This window comes from Papio anubis, chromosome 18, assembly GCF_008728515.1.
Source record: "Papio anubis isolate 15944 chromosome 18, Panubis1.0, whole genome shotgun sequence".
In the NCBI taxonomy this organism is placed as follows: domain Eukaryota; kingdom Metazoa; phylum Chordata; class Mammalia; order Primates; family Cercopithecidae; genus Papio; species Papio anubis.
Genome location: NC_044993.1, coordinates 43227123 through 43245776, shown reverse-complemented (window position 1 = coordinate 43245776; position 18654 = coordinate 43227123). Strand labels below are relative to the sequence as shown.

At 44.8% G+C, this 18654-nt stretch overlaps 1 protein-coding gene across 1 annotated transcript in view; it reads right to left on the bottom strand.

Moving 5' to 3' along the window:
* The window catches only part of SHCBP1 (SHC binding and spindle associated 1), a 41026-nt gene extending 33903 nt beyond the window's left edge, over positions 1-7123 (bottom strand). Inside the window, exons 1-4 of the mRNA XM_021931922.2 lie at positions 6759-7123; positions 3448-3615; positions 2871-2986; positions 1205-1413 (exon numbers count right to left, since the gene is read on the bottom strand). Of these exons, the coding sequence (XP_021787614.2) occupies positions 1205-1413; positions 2871-2986; positions 3448-3615; positions 6759-6861 (596 nt within the window). The 5' untranslated portion in view covers positions 6862-7123. The remainder of the gene's footprint in view (positions 1-1204; positions 1414-2870; positions 2987-3447; positions 3616-6758) is intronic.
* Positions 7124-18654: the final 11531 nt, after the last annotated feature.

Sequence of the window (18654 nt, the reverse complement as noted above, 5' to 3'; positions counted from 1 at the left end):
CCTTGACTAAGGACCTGGCACTCAAATATTTATTGAATCAATGAACGAATGAAATCCCTCATAATTTGACCCTCTCTGGGCACTGACCCAAATCTCAGCCCTCAAAATGCAGTGTACATTTAACCAGGCTTCTCTGCAAATAATACTACCAAATAACATTCCAGATACTTATTTTTCTACCAATTTCTATGCCCATAGAGATTAGCTCTCTGATTCCTAATTTCCTAAACTTATCAGTTATCTCTTTATCTTCAAATGTTTCAATTGACAGATTTTTTTTTAATGAGAAAAATAGAAGGGAGTTATTTGGGTTCTGGACAGAAACCGGTTCTTTAGATTCATTCTGCTTGGCCCAATACTGAACATCTAGGGTTAAATGTTCTTGCATATAATCGGAAACTTTCTGTAAGATGTTGGCAGCAGGGCCTGAAACATTCTGCTTCTTTGCAGAGCATTCGAGTTAAGCTCAGCAAAACCAGGTTAATTCACCAACGGTATAGAAAATGGAAAGTACTTTTTAAACTACAAAACACCAAGCAATATTATTTACATTATGGTCATTATATATTACTCAAATGTTATACTCAGATATTTGACTGTGTAGGGGTCAGAGGAGATAGGCACCCCTAACCCCCGCATCATTCAGGAGTCAACTATACTAGTTTTGTTAGCTTTTCTATTAGTTTGAAATTATCATAAAATGACTTAAAACGTTTTTAGGCCAGGTGCATGGTGGGTCACGCCTGTAATCCCAGCACTTTGGGAGGTAGAGGCAGGTGGATCACCTGAGGTCAAGAGTTTGAGACCAACCTGGCCAACATAGTGAAACCTCGTCTCTACTAGAAGTACAAAATTTAGCCGGGCATGGTGGTGGATGCCTGTAATCCCAGCTACTCAGGCTGAGGCAGGAGAATCGCTTGAACCCAGGAGGTGGAGGTTGCAGTGAGCCAAGATCACGCCAATGCACTCCAGCCTGGACAACAGAGCAAGACTCTGTTTCAAAATTAAAAATAGAAAAAAAATGATTTAAGACATTAATTTTTTTTAATTTAAAAAAGATTATCCTATCTTTGGATATTTTTAAATACTGCAATAACCAAGTTTACAGTTGAGTTTTAAATCTGGGTCTAACACAGACCAGAATTACTTCATTTCATCCAAAGTTTCTGGCCACAAGGTTATTTTTCTCAACTTCTTTTCCTACCTGACATGCTCAATTGCAAGAGCTGTCTGGTCAAACACTCCCGAATCATCAAACACCACCCAGAGCTCCTGCAGGGGCAACCGATGTTCCTTCAGATCGAGGAGCTCCTTCATGCACTCCACGGTAAAAGTGCTCACTTGAGAGTCACAGAGGTATGGTTCAGCAAGCCTCACCACTGCCTTCAAGGCTGCAAAGTCCACATCTGTGGCCTGAAATTTAAAATAATGAGACTTAACACATGGAAATCAAAATTAAGATATACCTATAAGACTACCGACAACCTGATTTTTTTAAAAGCATGCAATGTGGGTGGGGACCCTTTACCCATAACATAAAAGATGAACAAGACAGGCTGGCTCATGGAGCTTACACTGTAATCAGGGAGATCAATAAACACAATGATAACGAGTAGGTGACAGAGAATAACTAGCAGGGGTGGTGATCTGGTTCTGCTGAGATGGCCAAGGAAATCAGCTCTGAGCCAAGCTGAGGAGGATGAGAAGGAAGTGGCCATCTGAAGAGCAGGGAAAGCGCAAAAGGCCTGTGCCAGAGACAGGCTTGGCAGCTGAAGGAGCGGGAAGGCAGTCCTTGCTGGAGCCAAAGGGAGGAAATGGAGGAAGGGGGTGGCGTGCAGTGGAGCAGCAAGACATGAGGTGAGAGAGAGAGAGGCAACAAGACAAGGACATGAAGGACATCTGAAGGAGCTTGGATTTTACGTGTTTTCTATACAGTGAGAAGCCATAAAGCCAATACTAAGCCCTTGGTAAAGACAATGCATTAGGAGTTTTAAGCAGAGAAATGGCGGAGACAATGACTTTGACTGTTTTCAGAGAATGGACCGGCAGGGGGCGCCCTATCATAACCAAATGAATAGGCCTGAACTTCAACCAAAAAATATTAGCATAATCCAAAATTTTAAAACTCACAAGCAATAGCTGCAATCCACTGCCTCGTACATAATCACTGCAGTATGTGATGCCATTTTCTAAGGGAGCTGCAGCGACAACTTGTATTCACACACCCTGGTTTGACATTTTAGGTTACTAGGGCTTTTTGTGGTCAGTTAACAAACACTGAGAAAAATTCAAAGCTGTAATTAGAATGCAAATGTAATGTAAAAGGCCTAGTCAGCAGAAGAATAAGATTGCTTTTACATTCTGCAATGGGACACAATGTCAAGAGATTAACCACATATAAACAAACTTGCTATGCAAAAAATGGGCTAGTTTTAAAATGCCACTTAGCGGAGGTTGCAGTGAGCCAAGATCATGCCACTGCACTCCAGCCTAAGCAACAGAGTGAGACTCCATCTCAAAAAAAATAAATAAATAAAAATGTCTCTTAGGTTTGAGCTGCTTAACGAATTACAATTAAGAAGTTAAAAACTTTTTTGAAACCATTAACTTCATAATTAGGCCTAATTTTTTAAGTGATCTCAAATACCTTCTTTTAATTAATTTAAACCAGTTTAATTCCCTAGTAACAACTCCTCAGTTGCCTTTAAAATTTGCAGAACACTTGCTACAACATGGCAATGAGATGTGAAACACATGCTATTTGAATCAGCTCATAAACTTTAATTAAAAATAAGCACTTAGGCTATAACAGTCTGAAGTAAAGTGCTTATAGCTACAGACAAAGGTCTTAAAAACAAAATTAACCTTACCTCAACCAGTACCTTGAACACGTTAGTGTGCCAGACTGCCCGCCATCCAGATGGCTCAAGGACCTTCTCCAAGAACTCAGCTGTGAATTCCTGTACCTCAGAGGCCTTGCAGTCAGCTACAACCAAATTAAACACAAGAAGAATTGAGAATACATAAAGCAGAGGGAAGTTAATAAATCCACTTTCTCAGAAACAACAACTGGCAATCTGAGGGACTGAAACAAATAATCTACTTGTAAACTAAAAAGATAAAAGATAGAAAAAACCAGCTGGGCATGGTGGTTCATGCCTGTAATCCCAGCACTTTGGGAGGCCAAGGCATGTGGATCACCTGAGGTTGGGAGTTCGATACCAGCCAGACCAACATGGAGAAACCCCATCTCTAGTAAAAATACAAAATTATCTGGGTGTCATGGCTCATGCCTGTAATCCCAGCTACTAGGGCGGCTGAGGCAGAATCGCTTGAACCAGGGAGGCGGAGGTTGCAGTGAGCCAAGATCACACCATTGCACTCCAGTCTGGGCAACAAGAGCAAAACTCCATCTCAAAAAAAAAAAAAAGCAAAAAACCTACTCACCTAAAATGTAATCTTGATAGGCTCTGAATCGCTCATAGAACAAAAGTTGATTTGTTTGGAAAATTTCTGGGAAAAAGGTTTTTCCTTCAGGCATAAAACTTTGTAAACTAGAACCTGGTTTATCACGGTAGCTACAATCACTGCATGAATCTTCATCTTGGAACAAACCTAAAAAAAAAAAGCAAAAATAAGCAAGCTCCAGTGTCTTATTGAATGCTTCGATTTTCATATCCTTGCATAGAAATCCCAAACAAAATACAAACAAGAATTTGAATATGAATGGTCTACTTACCTCTACCACTGTCAGAAGAAACTAGTTTTCCAAACTTAAAAAGATTTCAAAATGCAAATTCTACTTCAAAACAATAAGAATTTAAGATCTTTCAAAGTTAGATTTTTGTTGTTGTTCTGTGAGGTTTTGTGGGGAAGCAGAAGGCTGTTTGTTTTTGTTTTTGTTTTAGAAACAGTCTCACTCTGTCACGTAGGCTGGAGTGCAGTGGTGCAATCATAGCTCACCACAACCTCAGACTCCTGGGCTCAAGCTACCCTCCTGCCTCAGCCTCCTGAGTCTCTGGGACTACAGCAAAGCATACAGCCTGTGATTTATACTGCAGTTAGCAAGTTACAATAATCAAGTATCTTAGTTAGTTATTTCCAAAACAATTCCATAAAGCTCCTTTAAGAAAGGCAGCTGACTTCCTCTCAGATGGGTTAAACCCTCCCTTTATTTCCTACAATATCAGTCTGTCAATCACCCCTCAATAAACAGGGATGAGAGAGTCTTAATCCATAAGGTTTACTTCAGTAAGATTATTAGGTTCCTCCTCACTGATTTCAATGACTCTGTCTAAGGAAAAGATTGGAAAATGCAAATCACATTAGGTTTGGGCTGTATATAATGTTTCATAAGGTATGATTCAGCCAGTGGCATATCTAATTCTGTGTAATAAGATGTTTTTAATAAATGAAACAACTACTAAATAAGCAATGCTAAAAAGGGTAGCATTTAGAATGTAGAGTAGTTTCCAGAGGTGGTTTCAGGGAAGGTAACTGAGCTGTTAGCAGATACCTTTTTTCTCCCTCCCCCTTGATTTTCTCCTTCCCTTTCCTCCTTCCTTCCATTTCTTTGTCCCTGTTCAGGCCACCAGAAGTATTTGACCCACAGATGACCAAAGTGTACTGAAGGGTCTACTGCTCACAAACACTGATGCACATGAGCCTTAGAAGGCATCAGTACGTTACTGGTTATGTGACAATCACTCTGTGCCTCAGCTTCCTCGTCTATAAAGGAAAGATAAAAATAGTACACCTACTTCAATTAAGAAGATTAATTATTTGTTAATAATTTACAACAGTGCCTATTATATAATGTATGTTTACTAAAGAAACAGTAGTACTTTAGCACCATTCTTTTTTTTCCAGCACCATTCTTTATAGCTTTATGGAGGTATAATTAACATAAAGAAGTTATATGTATTTAAAGTGTATAACATGATGGCCAGGCGCGGTGGCTCACACCTGTAATCCCAGCACTTTGGAAGGCTGAGGTGGGCGGATCACCTGAGGTCAGGAGCTCTAGACCAGCCTGGCCAACATGGTGAAACATGGTGAAACCCCGTCCCTACTAAAAATACAAAAATTGGGCCGGGCGCAGTGGCTCAAGCCTGTAATCCCAGCACTTTGGGAGACCGAGGCGGGCGGATCACAAGGTCAGGAACTCGAGACCATCCTGGCTAACACAGTGAAACCCTGTCTCTACTAAAAATACAAAAAACTAGCCGGGCGAGGTGGTGGGCGCCTGTAGTCCCAGCTACTGGGGAGGCTGAGGCAGGAGAATGGTGTAAACCCGGGAGGCGGAGCTTGCAGTGAGCTGAGATCCAGCCACTGCACTCCAGCCTGGGTGACAGAGCGAGACTCCGTCTCAAAAAAAAAAAAAAAAAAAAATACAAAAATTAGCCACGTGTGGTGGCGGGTGCCTGTAATCCCAGCTACTTGGGAGGTTGAGGCAGGAGAACCACTTGAACCCGAGAGGCGGAGGTTGCAGTGAGCTGAGATTGTGTGCCACTGCACTCCAGCCTGGGCAACAGAGTGAGACTCTGCCTCAAAAAAATAAAATAAAAAATAAAGTGTGTAACATGATGTTTTGATATACCTTTACATTATGATTACCACAGTAAAGTGAATTAATATTTCCATCACCTCGCATAATTACCTTTTGTGTGTGTGTGGTGTGAACACTTATGATCTACTCTGTTAGCAAATTTCAAGTACAAAATTTGCGTCGTCACTGCATCATCACGTCATTGTCTATTAATACTGTAATAATAATACAGTATTATTAACTATAGTCACCATGCTGTATGTACATCAGATCCCCAGAACTATTCATGCTGCATAACTGAAACTTTGGACCCTTTGACCAGCATCTCCCCATTCCCCCCACCCACTGGCAACTACCACTCTACTCTCTTTCTGAAACTTCCTCTTTTTTAGATTCCCCATATAAGACATGTCATGCAGTATTTATTTTTGCAACCACTTTAAAAACTTTATTTCACTTCATCTTCACCACAAGTACAACCACTGGCTTAGTCTTCCAGATGGGAAAACTGAAGCCAAGTGACTTCTGCCACTTGGAGAGGTGGGTTAACAGTGGAATTGTCACACTTCTGTTTTCTCACTTTGTTGGGACTCTGCTACACAATACAACGGAAAGTGTTAACGTAAAAACGTGAACCACCTTAAAATACCAGAAAAAAAAATAGTAACGAAACTCTATGAGGAGGAAGAAAGGGCAGAGAACTAGGAGACCCCGGCTCTATTTCTGGACTCTGGCCCAAGTTGGCGCTCCTCACTTTGGACACGTCACTACCCTCCGTGGACAGGACAGCCATGTAGGCCAAGGGTTCAAGCTTTCCTCTTCTTCGGAAAAGGGAAGTGTGGTTCGTGATCTCCTTTGAGATGCAGATGAAAAAGATGACCCCTTGAGCAACGGTAAATGCACAGTTTCCGCAAAACCCATCTGGACTGGGAATTCCTAGACCAATCCAGCTCCCTCCAATCTCGGGGCGGGCTGAGGCCAGAGAGTGCAAAGACAGGGGGAGATGGGGAGAGGGAAGAGAGGGAGTCCCTGACCCCCCGGTACCGCCCGACTTTGACGTCCGGTCACTGGGTCCCGGCCGCGCACCGCCGTTCCCGCCGCCCTGGACAGACGGGTCCGGAAGGCCCGCGCCCCGGGCGCCCTCCGAGGGTCCCGACGCCCCAGGCCTCCGCTCAGAGGCGGCACCTCGGTCCCGGCATGGAGAGCTTACCTTTCTCCAGAGACGCCGGCTCCTGCTCGGCCGCCCAGCCCGTGCGCTCCGGCGCCATGGCCGCAGCCTCCAGACCGCCGCCAGTCAGCGATCCGTCAGCCATTTCAAATTTCCGCGGACGGTCGCCCAGGCAATGACGTGATGACGCAGGCTCTGCTGATTTGATAGTCGGGCCGAGGCCGTGGACCAATTAGAGTCCGGCCCCGCTCCAGCCCCTACCAACCCCGCGGCGGCGCCCCAGGCTGACAGCTGTTCTTGTTCAAGTGCCCGGCCTTTGCTTTTCTGGGATGAAGCTGAAGAAAGTCGAATTGGGACATAATTTGGAATGATTTTCCGAAATAACGAACGAGCAATGCCTGGAAATGAGATATAGTGGAAAAGTCACTGGGTTGAGAGTCAAAAAACATAATATTTAAACTTATCTGGGCTATTCCTAGTGGTATTGCCTTGGGCAAGTTATTTCACCTCCCAAAAGCACAACTTCAACTGAAAAGGATGCTGGTCTACGTGGGCCCAAAACTTTTCACCACCGAACACCAGTCTCTCTCTGTCTTTCAATACACACACAGGGAGAGAGAGAGCGCGCGCATATTTTCAAACAATGTCAAATTAAATTTAGTAAGTAAATTTGTTAATTTGGATTAATCAAAGGCAACTATAATCTCCATCATAATGGCTAACATTTACTGCATATTGTGTGCAAGACACCCTCCTGCATGCGTTACCTGGATTGTTCTGTTTAATCTTCACAATGATCCTATGAGACAGAAGCTATTATTATAACCATTTTACAAATGAGCGAATGGAATCACTAAGAGGTTAAGTCGCTTCTCCAGTCTAACCCAGCAAAGCCAGGATATGAAACCAGCCAGACTCCATGAAGAAACCCTTTAATGTCTCTGCCAGGCCATCCCTGCTAGAATGATGAGGTCAGCCCTAGATAGCTCAGGTTACCAGGACACCATGTGGGATGCGTCCACGGGGTACCAAGATCCTGGTCATGACAGTTAGTCTGTGCAGTCTTAATGCGGGGAAACATTTCCACTTATTGCTTTGAAGAAACACCTTGGGCTAAAGTCTCTCCGATCCCTTACAGCTGAAATAAAATGGAGCGAGGAGGGGTGACTGTGGAAACCTGCACTTAATTGGGCTAACTTTTCCAGGAAGCAAGATTTCTTTGACTGTTGTGTGCAGAATCTAACCTTACATTTATTTGCTCACTGAACAAATACTTATTGAGCACCGTGAAGTAAAAACACAGAAAACAATAATCAAGACTAACAACAGGCCTTGAGGACGACGCTAGCTTTCTCATTATTCTCCTCTTCAACCTTGCCGCCCACAAACCTCACAAATGGCAGCATTTCTCGTCACCCATTTGCATCATCACTGGAGACAACACAGTTCTCTTCTCATCCAATTACCAAATATTTCATCAACCATCAAGATACTACTCAAACCAGGCTAAGCATAGTGGCTCATGCCTGTAATCCCACCACTTTAGGAGACCAAGGCAGGCAGATCACTTGAGTCCAAGAGTTTGAGACCAGCCTGGGCAACGTGGTGAAAACCCACCTCTACAAAATAAAAATTGAAAAAAAATTATCTGGGTGTGGTGGCATGCAGCTGTGGTCTTAGCTACTTGGGAGGCTGAGGTAGGAGGATCTCTTGAGCCCAAGAGGCAAAGGTTGCAGTGAGCCAAAATTGCGCCACTGCACCCCAGCCTGGGCAACAGAGTTAGACGTGTCTCAAAAAATAATTTTTTAAAAAAAATATACATATATTACTCAGACTACTGCTTCTGGGAAAAGTCTTGGAAAGGAACAGGAGGCAACAGGATCAAAGACTAAATACCTATGCTTTTGCAAACTCCATTAAGAACAAAATATTAAACTAAATACGTTTGCCCGTTGTGGTGGCTCACACTTGTAATCCCAGCATTCCAGGAGGCTGAAGTGGAGATCACTTGAGGTCAGGAGTTCGAGACCAGCCTGGCCAACATGGTGAAACCCCATCTCTCCTAAACATAGAAAAATTAGCTGGGCCTGGTGGCGTGCGCCTGTGGTCCCAGCTACTCAGGAAGCTAAGGCAGAAGAATCGCTTGAACCTGGGAGGCTGAGGTTGTGTGAGCTGAGATCACGCCACTGCACTACAGCCTGGGCCACAGAGTGAGACCCTGTCTCAAAAAAAAAAAAAAAAAAAAAAAATGCAGCAGTGTAATAGAAAATGATGGGGGAGACAAATTCAGACTTTTATGCAAAACACCTGATTTTTAAACTTAGCAACTAATTTTTTTTAAATTTAAACACTATACAAGCCAGAAAAATTTTATTTCTCAGGCCAAATTGTCCCATGGCCCACCAGATTGCAACCTCCATTCTAAGCCCAAACTACTCAGGGCACAGTACAGAGACCAGCAGGAGCTTGTTGGAAATGCAGTCTCTCCCACCCCAACCCCAGACCTGCGAGATCAGAATCTCTCTGTGGCAAGATCCCCAGCCCCCAAGTGACATCATTCACATTTGAAGCAAAGCCCTTCTGAACTGACCTCTCTCCTGAGGCTTTATTGGTTTTCACATCCCGGGTGGAAAACTTGATGTGGGTTCTTGCTTGTGATTCACCTTCGCTGTGCTGCAAAGCCAGATCCCAGCACAGCCCTTCTTCCAGCGCAGATGCCTCAGCTGCATCCTACCTCCCTGCCACAGCCTGTGTGGGCCCCAACCGTCTCGCACTCCCATTGCTGGGACAGCCTCTGGGAAGTCGCCCTCTGAGAAGCCTTCACCTACCCTACCCATCTCCACAATTAACTGCTCCCCTCTCACTGTCCCTAATACAGGAGTCGCAAACTTAAATGCCCCAAAAAGCCAGGCTGATACCAAGCAGGGAAGTGGCCGCTAGTGTATGTGCAGTGAACCCGGTGTTGTTAGGGTGACCTTTCAAGAAAAGTCAGAAATCAAGGTTTTTTTAGCTATCTCCATATTAAAATGTGACCAACAGGCCGGGCTCAGTGGCTCACACCTGTAATCCTAGCACTTTGGGAGGCAGATTGCTTGAGGCCAGGAGTTCCAGACCAGCCTGGCCAACATGGCAAAACCCATCTCTACTAAAATTACAAAAAAAATTAGCCAGGTATGGTGGCGGGTGCCTGTAATCCCAGCTACTTGGGAAGCTGAGGCACGATAATTGTTTTAACCCAGGAGGCAGAGGTTGCAGTGAGCCAAGATCGCGCCACTGCACTCCAGTCTGGACAACAGAGTGAGACCCTGTCTCATAAAGAAAAAAAAAAAAAAAGAAAGAAAGAAAATGTGAGCAACAGGTTTCAAAAATGTTAAATACCATGCCAGCCAAATAAACCTATCTATAGACCACCAGTTTGCAATTTCTGAGATTTAGTCCACTTGTTACATTGTGTCAGAGGCTGTGAGTTCTTTCAAGGCAGGAAACATGTCCTGTTACCTTTTGTATTGCTAGCACCTACAACTGAGCCCGACTTAGTAATGGGAAAAACTAACATACTGTTCTCTGCTATAGAATGTGGTATCACTATGTCATTAGCCAAATGGCTCTGGTTTAAGAGTCAAGCGCCGGGGGCCTGGACCATGAGGCTCTGCACCCAGCTGCCTGCAGTAATCACAGATTCATCAGCAGTATCACTGCCTGAGTCAGGGTCGGTGAAGGCTGCCTGTATTTGGGGTCCTCTGCCTCCAAATCAGACTATCAGTTTCCCCAAGAACAGAAATTGCTATGGGCTTTGATCCCCTGAGAGACGAGGGTCCCACTATAAGTTGTTACTGGATCCTCATGTGAATGCTTTGAGAGCAGATACGGACCAGGACAGACAGTGCATATTCTAAACAGCAGAGAAAGGGAGGGAGGGAGCCCCAGTCCTAGGAGGGGGCCCATTGGGGTGAAGCTTGTCTCTCCATCTGCAGTTGTACAGAGCCTGGGTGGGCCTGAGCGTCTTCTGTAGGAGAAAAAGGTGGCCTACCTTGCCATAGGCTGCAGGGAGAGGAGAGACGCTAGGTCTCTGCCACTCTGATTGGACAGTCTTATAATTTTGGATAACAAAAATCATTAGTTTTGATTGGAAAACAGTAACAAAAAAAGCCAGGCCGGAATCTTGGCTTGCATTTTCCACTAGAGGGCAGCTTAAATTTTCAAAAGAAAATAAATCTTGTCCACTTTGTGAAGGATTGACGAGTCTGTTCAGTTTCCTCTTGAGCGACAAGACCCTGCATGAGGCCCCTGGGGATGAGAAGGGAATGAACTTAGCCCTTGCCTCATGGAGCTGGCAGTCTGGTGGGGAAGCAGCAAATGAAAAAGAGGACACCCAGCGAGGGTGCACTCAGAACCTAGAATAGTTGCCGTCAAGGAGAGAGCTGCTGTCAGGAGACAGATTCCCAGGCAGGGCCTCTGCATGGAGGTCTTGGGAAGACTTCCCTGAGAAGAGGGCATTTAGTAGGAGCTTCAGGGTAAGACGCAGGCAGCTGCTGGCCAGAGGTGGAGAGGGACAGATTCTCGAAGAACAGAGGTGGGAATTAAGGAGGGAGAGTGGGAATCCAGGAAGAGGGGAGCCCCAGCTCGAGAAGCCCTGAGACATGAGAAAGAGTGGGGTTCCAGAAACAGAAAGGCGTCAGGATAGAGTATGAGATGGGGAGTGGCCAGAGATGAGGTTCTGGGGTAACAAAGCCCCAAAGCCCTTTGAAAAAGTTCAGATTTTAATCTACACATAATGGCATGCCATTGATTAGCTTCAAAGAAGAAAAGAGGTGACTTGACTGCTGCTCTGGCAAGAGCTATCTGGCCGTTGTGTGGAGGACACTGCAGGACTTACGGTTTGGGAACATCTGTCTCCTAGCCACAACAGTGTGTAAAACTAACAGGAACATCGCATATTGCACGGTGCTCTCTCATTTACAAAAGGGGTTTCACTGAATGCCCAGCCCCTCTCCTTCCCCTTTCCCAGCTTTACTATGAGATGTTTTTAGCCTCAATTTATACTAGAGGAAATTTGTTTAGTGAGTTCTTATGAGGTGCCCAGAGTCAGAAGGATCAGTTTATGGAGGAGACTGGATTCAAACTGAGGTTGACTTGACATCCAGCTGAGGGCTCTTTTAATTATGACCTTGGTTCTATGGCCTACATATATATATACACACACACACACACATATATATATTATGACCTTGGTTCTATGGCCTACATATATATATGTGTATATATGTGTGTATATATATACACACACATATATATACACACATATACATACGTATATGTATATGTATATCTGGATATATAGTGTGTATATATACACAAACACACACACACATAATGTGTGCAAATTTTTTATATGTTTATATGTGCATAAATATATTTAAAAATATACAAAAATATATATAATATATACAAAATGTGTATATATGTATATATGTGTATTTCTAATATATTTTATAATTTATATATAAACAGATAAATATATATATAAATTTGCACACATCATGTAAAACGGATGCTCATATCCTGGTCTTTGAAACCCTGCAGAAGCAGGTCAGGCATTTAACTCTATGTGCTCTATGTGTCTGGATGTATGTAGTCTGGGAAACCAGTCCAGGACACAACTGAAAATTCTTCAGAAAGAAAGAAGAGGAGAGGGGAGCCAGTGTCCAATGATCTGCCCTCTCCCTCCAAGCCACGGGCACCCCTAGCCCTGCACAGGCCAGTGTTTGTGCGTATATCACACCTACTGAAAGAACAGATCAATGTGCTTGCTTCTGGATATGAAGAGTAATTGGGGCCGGGCACTCATGCCTGTAATCCCAACACTTTGGGAGGCTGAGGCGGGTGGATCACCTAAGGTCAGGAGTTCGAGACCAGCCTGACCAATATGGTGAAACCCCATCTCTACTAAAAATACAAAAATTAGCTGGGAGTGATGGCGGGTACCTGTAGTCCTAGCTTCTCAGGAGGCTGAGCCAGGAGAATTGCTTGAACCCAGGAGTAAGAGGTTGCAATGAGCCGAGATCTCACCACTGCATTCCAGCCTGGGTGACAGAGCAAGACTCCATCTCAAAAAAAAAAAAAAGTAACTGGGACTACATTTACTTTTCCATCAACAAACACTAGAAAACTGGACAAAATATATGAAACAACAGTTTTCAAGCAATGGACACAGCAGGACGATGATCCCTGAAAGAAGGGAAACAAATGATGTGAGTCCTGTCATTACCTGAGTTTCTGTCTGAGGCACCTTCCAAACTGCAGCCAGGAAAGGGAAATTTCAGCAGAGCACAGCATCTCACTGAGCTGAGGAAACAGAGATCAGAGTATGGCAAGAGAGAGAGAGGTAGCTGGAATTTTGAAAAAAGTACCAAGAGACTTGATCACAGGCCAGGCACAGTGGCTCACACCTGTAATTTCAGCACTTTGGGAGGCCAAGGAGGGCAGATCACTTCAGTCCAGGAGTTTGAGATAAGCCTGGGCAAAATAGTAAGACCCTATCTCTAAAAAAAAAAAAAAAAAAAAAAAAAAAATTAGCTGTGGGTGGTGGTGCACACATGTAGTACCAGCAGTCTGGGAGGTTGAGGTGGGAAGGTCACTTAACCTCAGGTGTTCGAGGCTGCAGCGAGCTATGATTGTGCCACTGCACTCCAGCCTGGGTGACAGAGCAAGACTGTCTCAAAAAAAAAAAAATTCACAAAAAGAATGCCAGAAATCTGCAGAGGGTTCGCCTCTAGTCTCTTCCTGAATACTAAGCCGCACGTGAATAGAATGAAACTTCATGAGGCTGGGCAAAGAGCCCAGTTAAACCATTACCACAACTCACACAAGGATGAGAGACATTTGAGTTCAGACCAGGCAGAGCGGTAACTCCTGAAAGGACTAGTTATCTAGAATACAAACACTCACAAAACTCTACATAGTGACGGAAACAAACCAACTAAAAAATGGGCAAAAATGTGAGCAGACATTTCCACTGAAGTGGATATAAAGATGGCAACTAACGTGAGAAAAATGGTCAACATCACTAACCACTAAGGAAATGCAAATTGAGACTCTTATGGGACTTCAGGTGTCCATTTTCTGGCTGGGCCAGAAACCTCTGTGGGCCCGCGTGGAGTTCTTGTCTCGGCCTGTGTCCAGGAAGAATGAGGTACAAATGAGATATGCAGACAATAAAGGTGAACGAGATGAAGATGAGCTTGATTAGATGTTAGAACAGCACTCAGGAGACCAGAGCTCCTCTCTGTAGTCAGATCATCCATTAAGTGTTCAGTTCTCAGCAAAGGAGAGGCCCTGAAGACAGTGGGTCCTCGTTGCCTGCAGGTCCTCCCTGCAGTTCTTCAACAAGAGAGGGTAAGTCCTCTACCCAGCGCTTCAGCAGGAGACGGTAAGGTCTGCAGCTCTCAGAGGAGAGGCCACCCTGGAAAGTGGCTCCTCGCTGCTGGCAGGTCCTCTCCGCAGCTCCTCGGCAGGAGAGGGTAAGTGTCCTCTCCGTAGCTCCTCGGTGGGAGAGGACCTTCTCCACAGCTCTCAGTGGTGGAGAGGCGGCCCTGGAGAATGGTTCCTCTCTGCCGGCAGTTTGACTCTGCAGCAATCAGCAGAGACGGTAGGTCCTCTCTGCAGCTGCTCATCCCCTGCACTCCACCTGTCAGCAGAGAGAATACTCCTTTCTGCAGGTGATCTTCAAATGACTTCCACCCTGTTGGATGTCTGACTGTCTTCTGCCCTACTCTGGCTGAGCCCAGGGCTTTTACAGACCTCAGAGGCGAGGAAGTGCGTGCTGATTGGTCCATGAGTGGCCATGGGTGGGCCCAGAAGAGACACCACAAGTCCCCACCCCAGTCCGCTGGATTGGTAGCGCGGCTCCCAGCCTTCAGGACCTCCCTGGCCGAAAGGTGGGGCCTTACCAGGACCCACCCCCTTCCGCCCAGGCCTCCTGCTGCCATTCATGGCCCTAGGATTCCGCCCCAACCCCGCTGTGATATCGGAGCAGGTGCAGGAGAAGAGAGGGGCCAGGCAGTGGAAGCAGACGCCCCCGGCCTGCAGACATGAGGGTGGGGTGCATCCGTCCTGGGCCAGAGGGTGTAGCTACTCCGAGTTCTGCACCTGGGAGGGTGGCTGCAGAGCTCCCACCCCACCAACTCAGAAGGGGTGGGGTTCCTGCTTGTCCCGGGCTCCTGCTTGCTCCATGGAACGGGAGGACCAAGTCTACAGCCAGTCCGGAGGCTGCAGGTGCACCCAGGAGGGCAGATCTTCCCTGCTCCTGCCCCTCTCCAAGAGCCCAGGGAGGCTAGGATCCACAGCCCCAGTTTGGGTGGCTGTTGCCCCCGCTCAAGAGGGCAGGCTCCTGCCTGCTCCGTAGAGCAGGAGGCCTGAGTCTGAAGCCATGGTTTGGGCAGCTGCAGTGGCTCCCACAAGCTCCATGGAGTGTGCAGCCCCAGCCACGCCTCCCTGCTGCAGCCAGCGTGATGGCAGCAGCCACTGCCGTCAAAACCACAATGAGATATCACTGCATGCCTATCAGAAAGGCTAGAATAAAAAATTAGAGCCGGGCGCGGTGGCTCAAGCCTGTAATCCCAGCACTTTGGGAGGCCGAGACGGGCGGATCACAAGGTCAGGAGATCGAGACCATCCTGGCTGACACGGTGAAACCCCGTCTCTACTTTAAAAATACAAAAAACTAGCCGGGCGAGGTGGCGGGCGCCTGTAGTCCCAGCTACTCGGGAGGCTGAGGCAGGAGAATGGCGTGAACCCGGAAGGCGGAGCTTGCAGTGAGCTGAGATCCGGCCACTGCACCCCAGCGGGGGGGGAGGAGCGCACCCCGGCTCAAAAAAAAAAAAAAAAAAAAAAATTAGAAAAACAGGCAGGGTGTGTTGGCTCACTTGAGGCCAGGAGTTTGAGACTAGCCTGGCCAACATGGCAAGACCCCATCTCTACAAAAATACAAAAATTAGTCGGGCATGGTAGTGTGCACCTGTAGATCCCAGCTACTCCGGAGGCTGAGGCAGGAGAATCGCTTGAACCCAGGAGGCAGAGGTTACAGTGAGCTGAGATTGCACCACTGCACTCAGGCCTGGGTAACAGAGCAAGAATCTGTCTCAAAATATAAAATAAAATAAAAATTAAGGAAAACATCAAAATGCTGGTGAGGATACAGAGCAACTGGATTGCTCAAACATTGCTGCGGGAATGTAAAATGGTGACAGCTACTCTGGAAAACAGTTTGGCACTTTCTCAAAAGAAATGTACAGCTACCATATGACTCACAACCATACTGCTGGGCATTGATCCCTGAGAAATGAAAATTGTGTTCATGCAATCACCTGTACACTAATATTTATAGCAACTTTATTCCTAGTAACCCAAAACAGGAAGAAAAAAAAAAAAAGATAGCCTTTAATAGGTGAATGGTGAAACTGATATCTCCACAATATGTGTATCAGTCAGAGTTCTCCAGAGAAACAGAATCAGTAGATTTTACACACATACACACACGCACGAGAGAGAGAACTTTAAGGAGGTAGGTCATGCAGTTGTGGAGTCTGGCAAGTTCACAAACAGGCAGGCTAGAGACTCAGGTAGGAGTTGATGCTGTAGTTTTGCAGCAGTTTCTTCCTCTCCTTCCTCAAGGGAAACCTTGGTTTTTGCTCTTAAAGACTTCAACTGATAGTATGAGGTCCACCCACATTATCAGTCTCCTTGACTTAAAACCATTGGTAGATGTTAACCACATCTACAAAATACCTTCACTGCAATACCTATATTCTTGTTTAATTAAATGACTAGGTACTATAAGCCTAGCCACACTGACACTTAAAACTAACCATTATACCATACTTAGCAATTAAAAGGAGGAAACTACTGCTGTCCATAACAAACTGGATGACTCTCCAGAGAATTTTGCTGGGGGAAAAAAAAAAAGCCAATCCCAAAAGGTCACATACTGTATAAGTCCATTTATATAATATTTTTGAAATGATAAATTTTTAGAACTGGAGGAGCAATTAGTGGTAGCCAGAGATGGAGAGAGGGGTGGGGGTGGATGGGAACAGAAAGGTGGTCATAAAACTGCAACGTGAGGATCCTTGTGATGCTGGAACTGATCAGTTTCTTAACTGTGGTGTTGGATAAGTGAACCTACACAGGGGATAACTTGTGTAACACTTAATACACTCACACACACACACATGCCTATACATACATATGCACATATACAATGAATGCAAGTAAAATTAGAGAAATCTGATTGAGGTTAGTGGATCGTATCAATGCCAGTACCCTCATATAATAGATACTATGTCATTCTATATTTCTAGGTATAAGGGATACTATTATATGTTCAAATGTTACCATTGGAGGAAACAGGACAAAATGAATGTCCATTTCTCTGTATCTTTTTTTAATATCAATTTTATTAAGTTACAATTTACTTCAACAAAATGCACCCATTTTAAGGGTACACTTCTATGTTTTGACAAATGTATACAATCGTATAATCACCACCACAAAGAAAAGATGTAGAATATTTTCATCCCAAAACATTCCTTATGTCTCTTCCCAATCAACCATCCTCACTGCAAAACCCCTGGTAACCTTGATCTACTGTCACTATAGATGTGTCTTTTCTAGGTTTCATATAAATAGAATCGTAGAGTGTGAATACTATATGATTCCAATTACATGACATTCTAGAGAAGGCAAAACTATGGAAACTAAAAAAGATCAGTGGTTGCCAAGGGTTGGGGGAGAGAGTGGGATGAACAGGCAGAGCACAGAGGATTTTTAGGACAGTGAGTCTTTTCTGTATAATACTATAATCATGGACACATATTACAGTATACATTTGTCAAAACCTATAGAATGTGCAACACCAAGAGTGAACCCTAATGTAAGTTATGGACTTTAGGTTGATAATGATGTGTTGCCAATGCAGCTTCATGGGTTCTAACAAATATATCACTCTGGTGGGGGATGTTGATAATGGGGAAGGCTGGGGTAGGGTATATGGGAACTCTCTGTACTTTTCACTTAATTTTGCTGTGAACCTAAAACTGCTCTTTAAAAAATAAAGATTTTTTAAAAAGAAAAAAGTAAGAACAGCTCACAAATCTTAAATGCAGTTGATATATTCTTTTTAAATTTTTTTAATTAAAAAAAAAGGCTGGGTGTGGAGGCTCACACCTATAATCCTAGCACTTTGGAAGGCCACGGCGGGAGGATTGCTTGAGCCCAGGAGTTCGAGACCAGCCTGGGCTCCATAGTGAGATTTTAAAAGAGGAAAGAAAGAGAAAGAGAGGAAAGAAAAGGAAGGGAGGAAGGGAGGGAGGGAGGGAGGGAGAGGGAGAGGGAGGGCGGGGGGAGAGAGAGAGAGAGAGAGAGAAAGGATGGAAGGAAGGAAGGAAGGAAGGAAGGAAGGAAGGAAGGAAGGAAGGAAGGAAAAGAAGAGGAAACAGCTCAGCACCTACCAGACCTATAAATTTTAGAGTCTTCAGGGCGGGATCCACCTCTCCTTCATGTCTCTGTTCTTCCACTGGGCAGTTTTATCCAGTCTTACTACAACTCTAATAAAAGTATGGACCATTTTTCGTAGCACTAGCTCTCCATATCCAATTGTCTACTACATATTTTAAAGTCAGCAGGTCCAAATCTAAACTCTATCACTCCCCTCAAACTTGACCTCCATCCAGGATTCTCCACTTGAATACTTGATACCATCATCTATCCAGTTTCTCAAGAGAAAATAGAGGAGTCACCTCTCTACACCCAATCCATCAGCAAGTCTTGTAATCCAACTTCCAAAGTGTATACCAAATTCTTAACACTTCTCACTCCTTCTCTGCAATCATCACCCTATTCCAAAACATGATCATCCCTTGTCTCGGCAACTGCAATTACC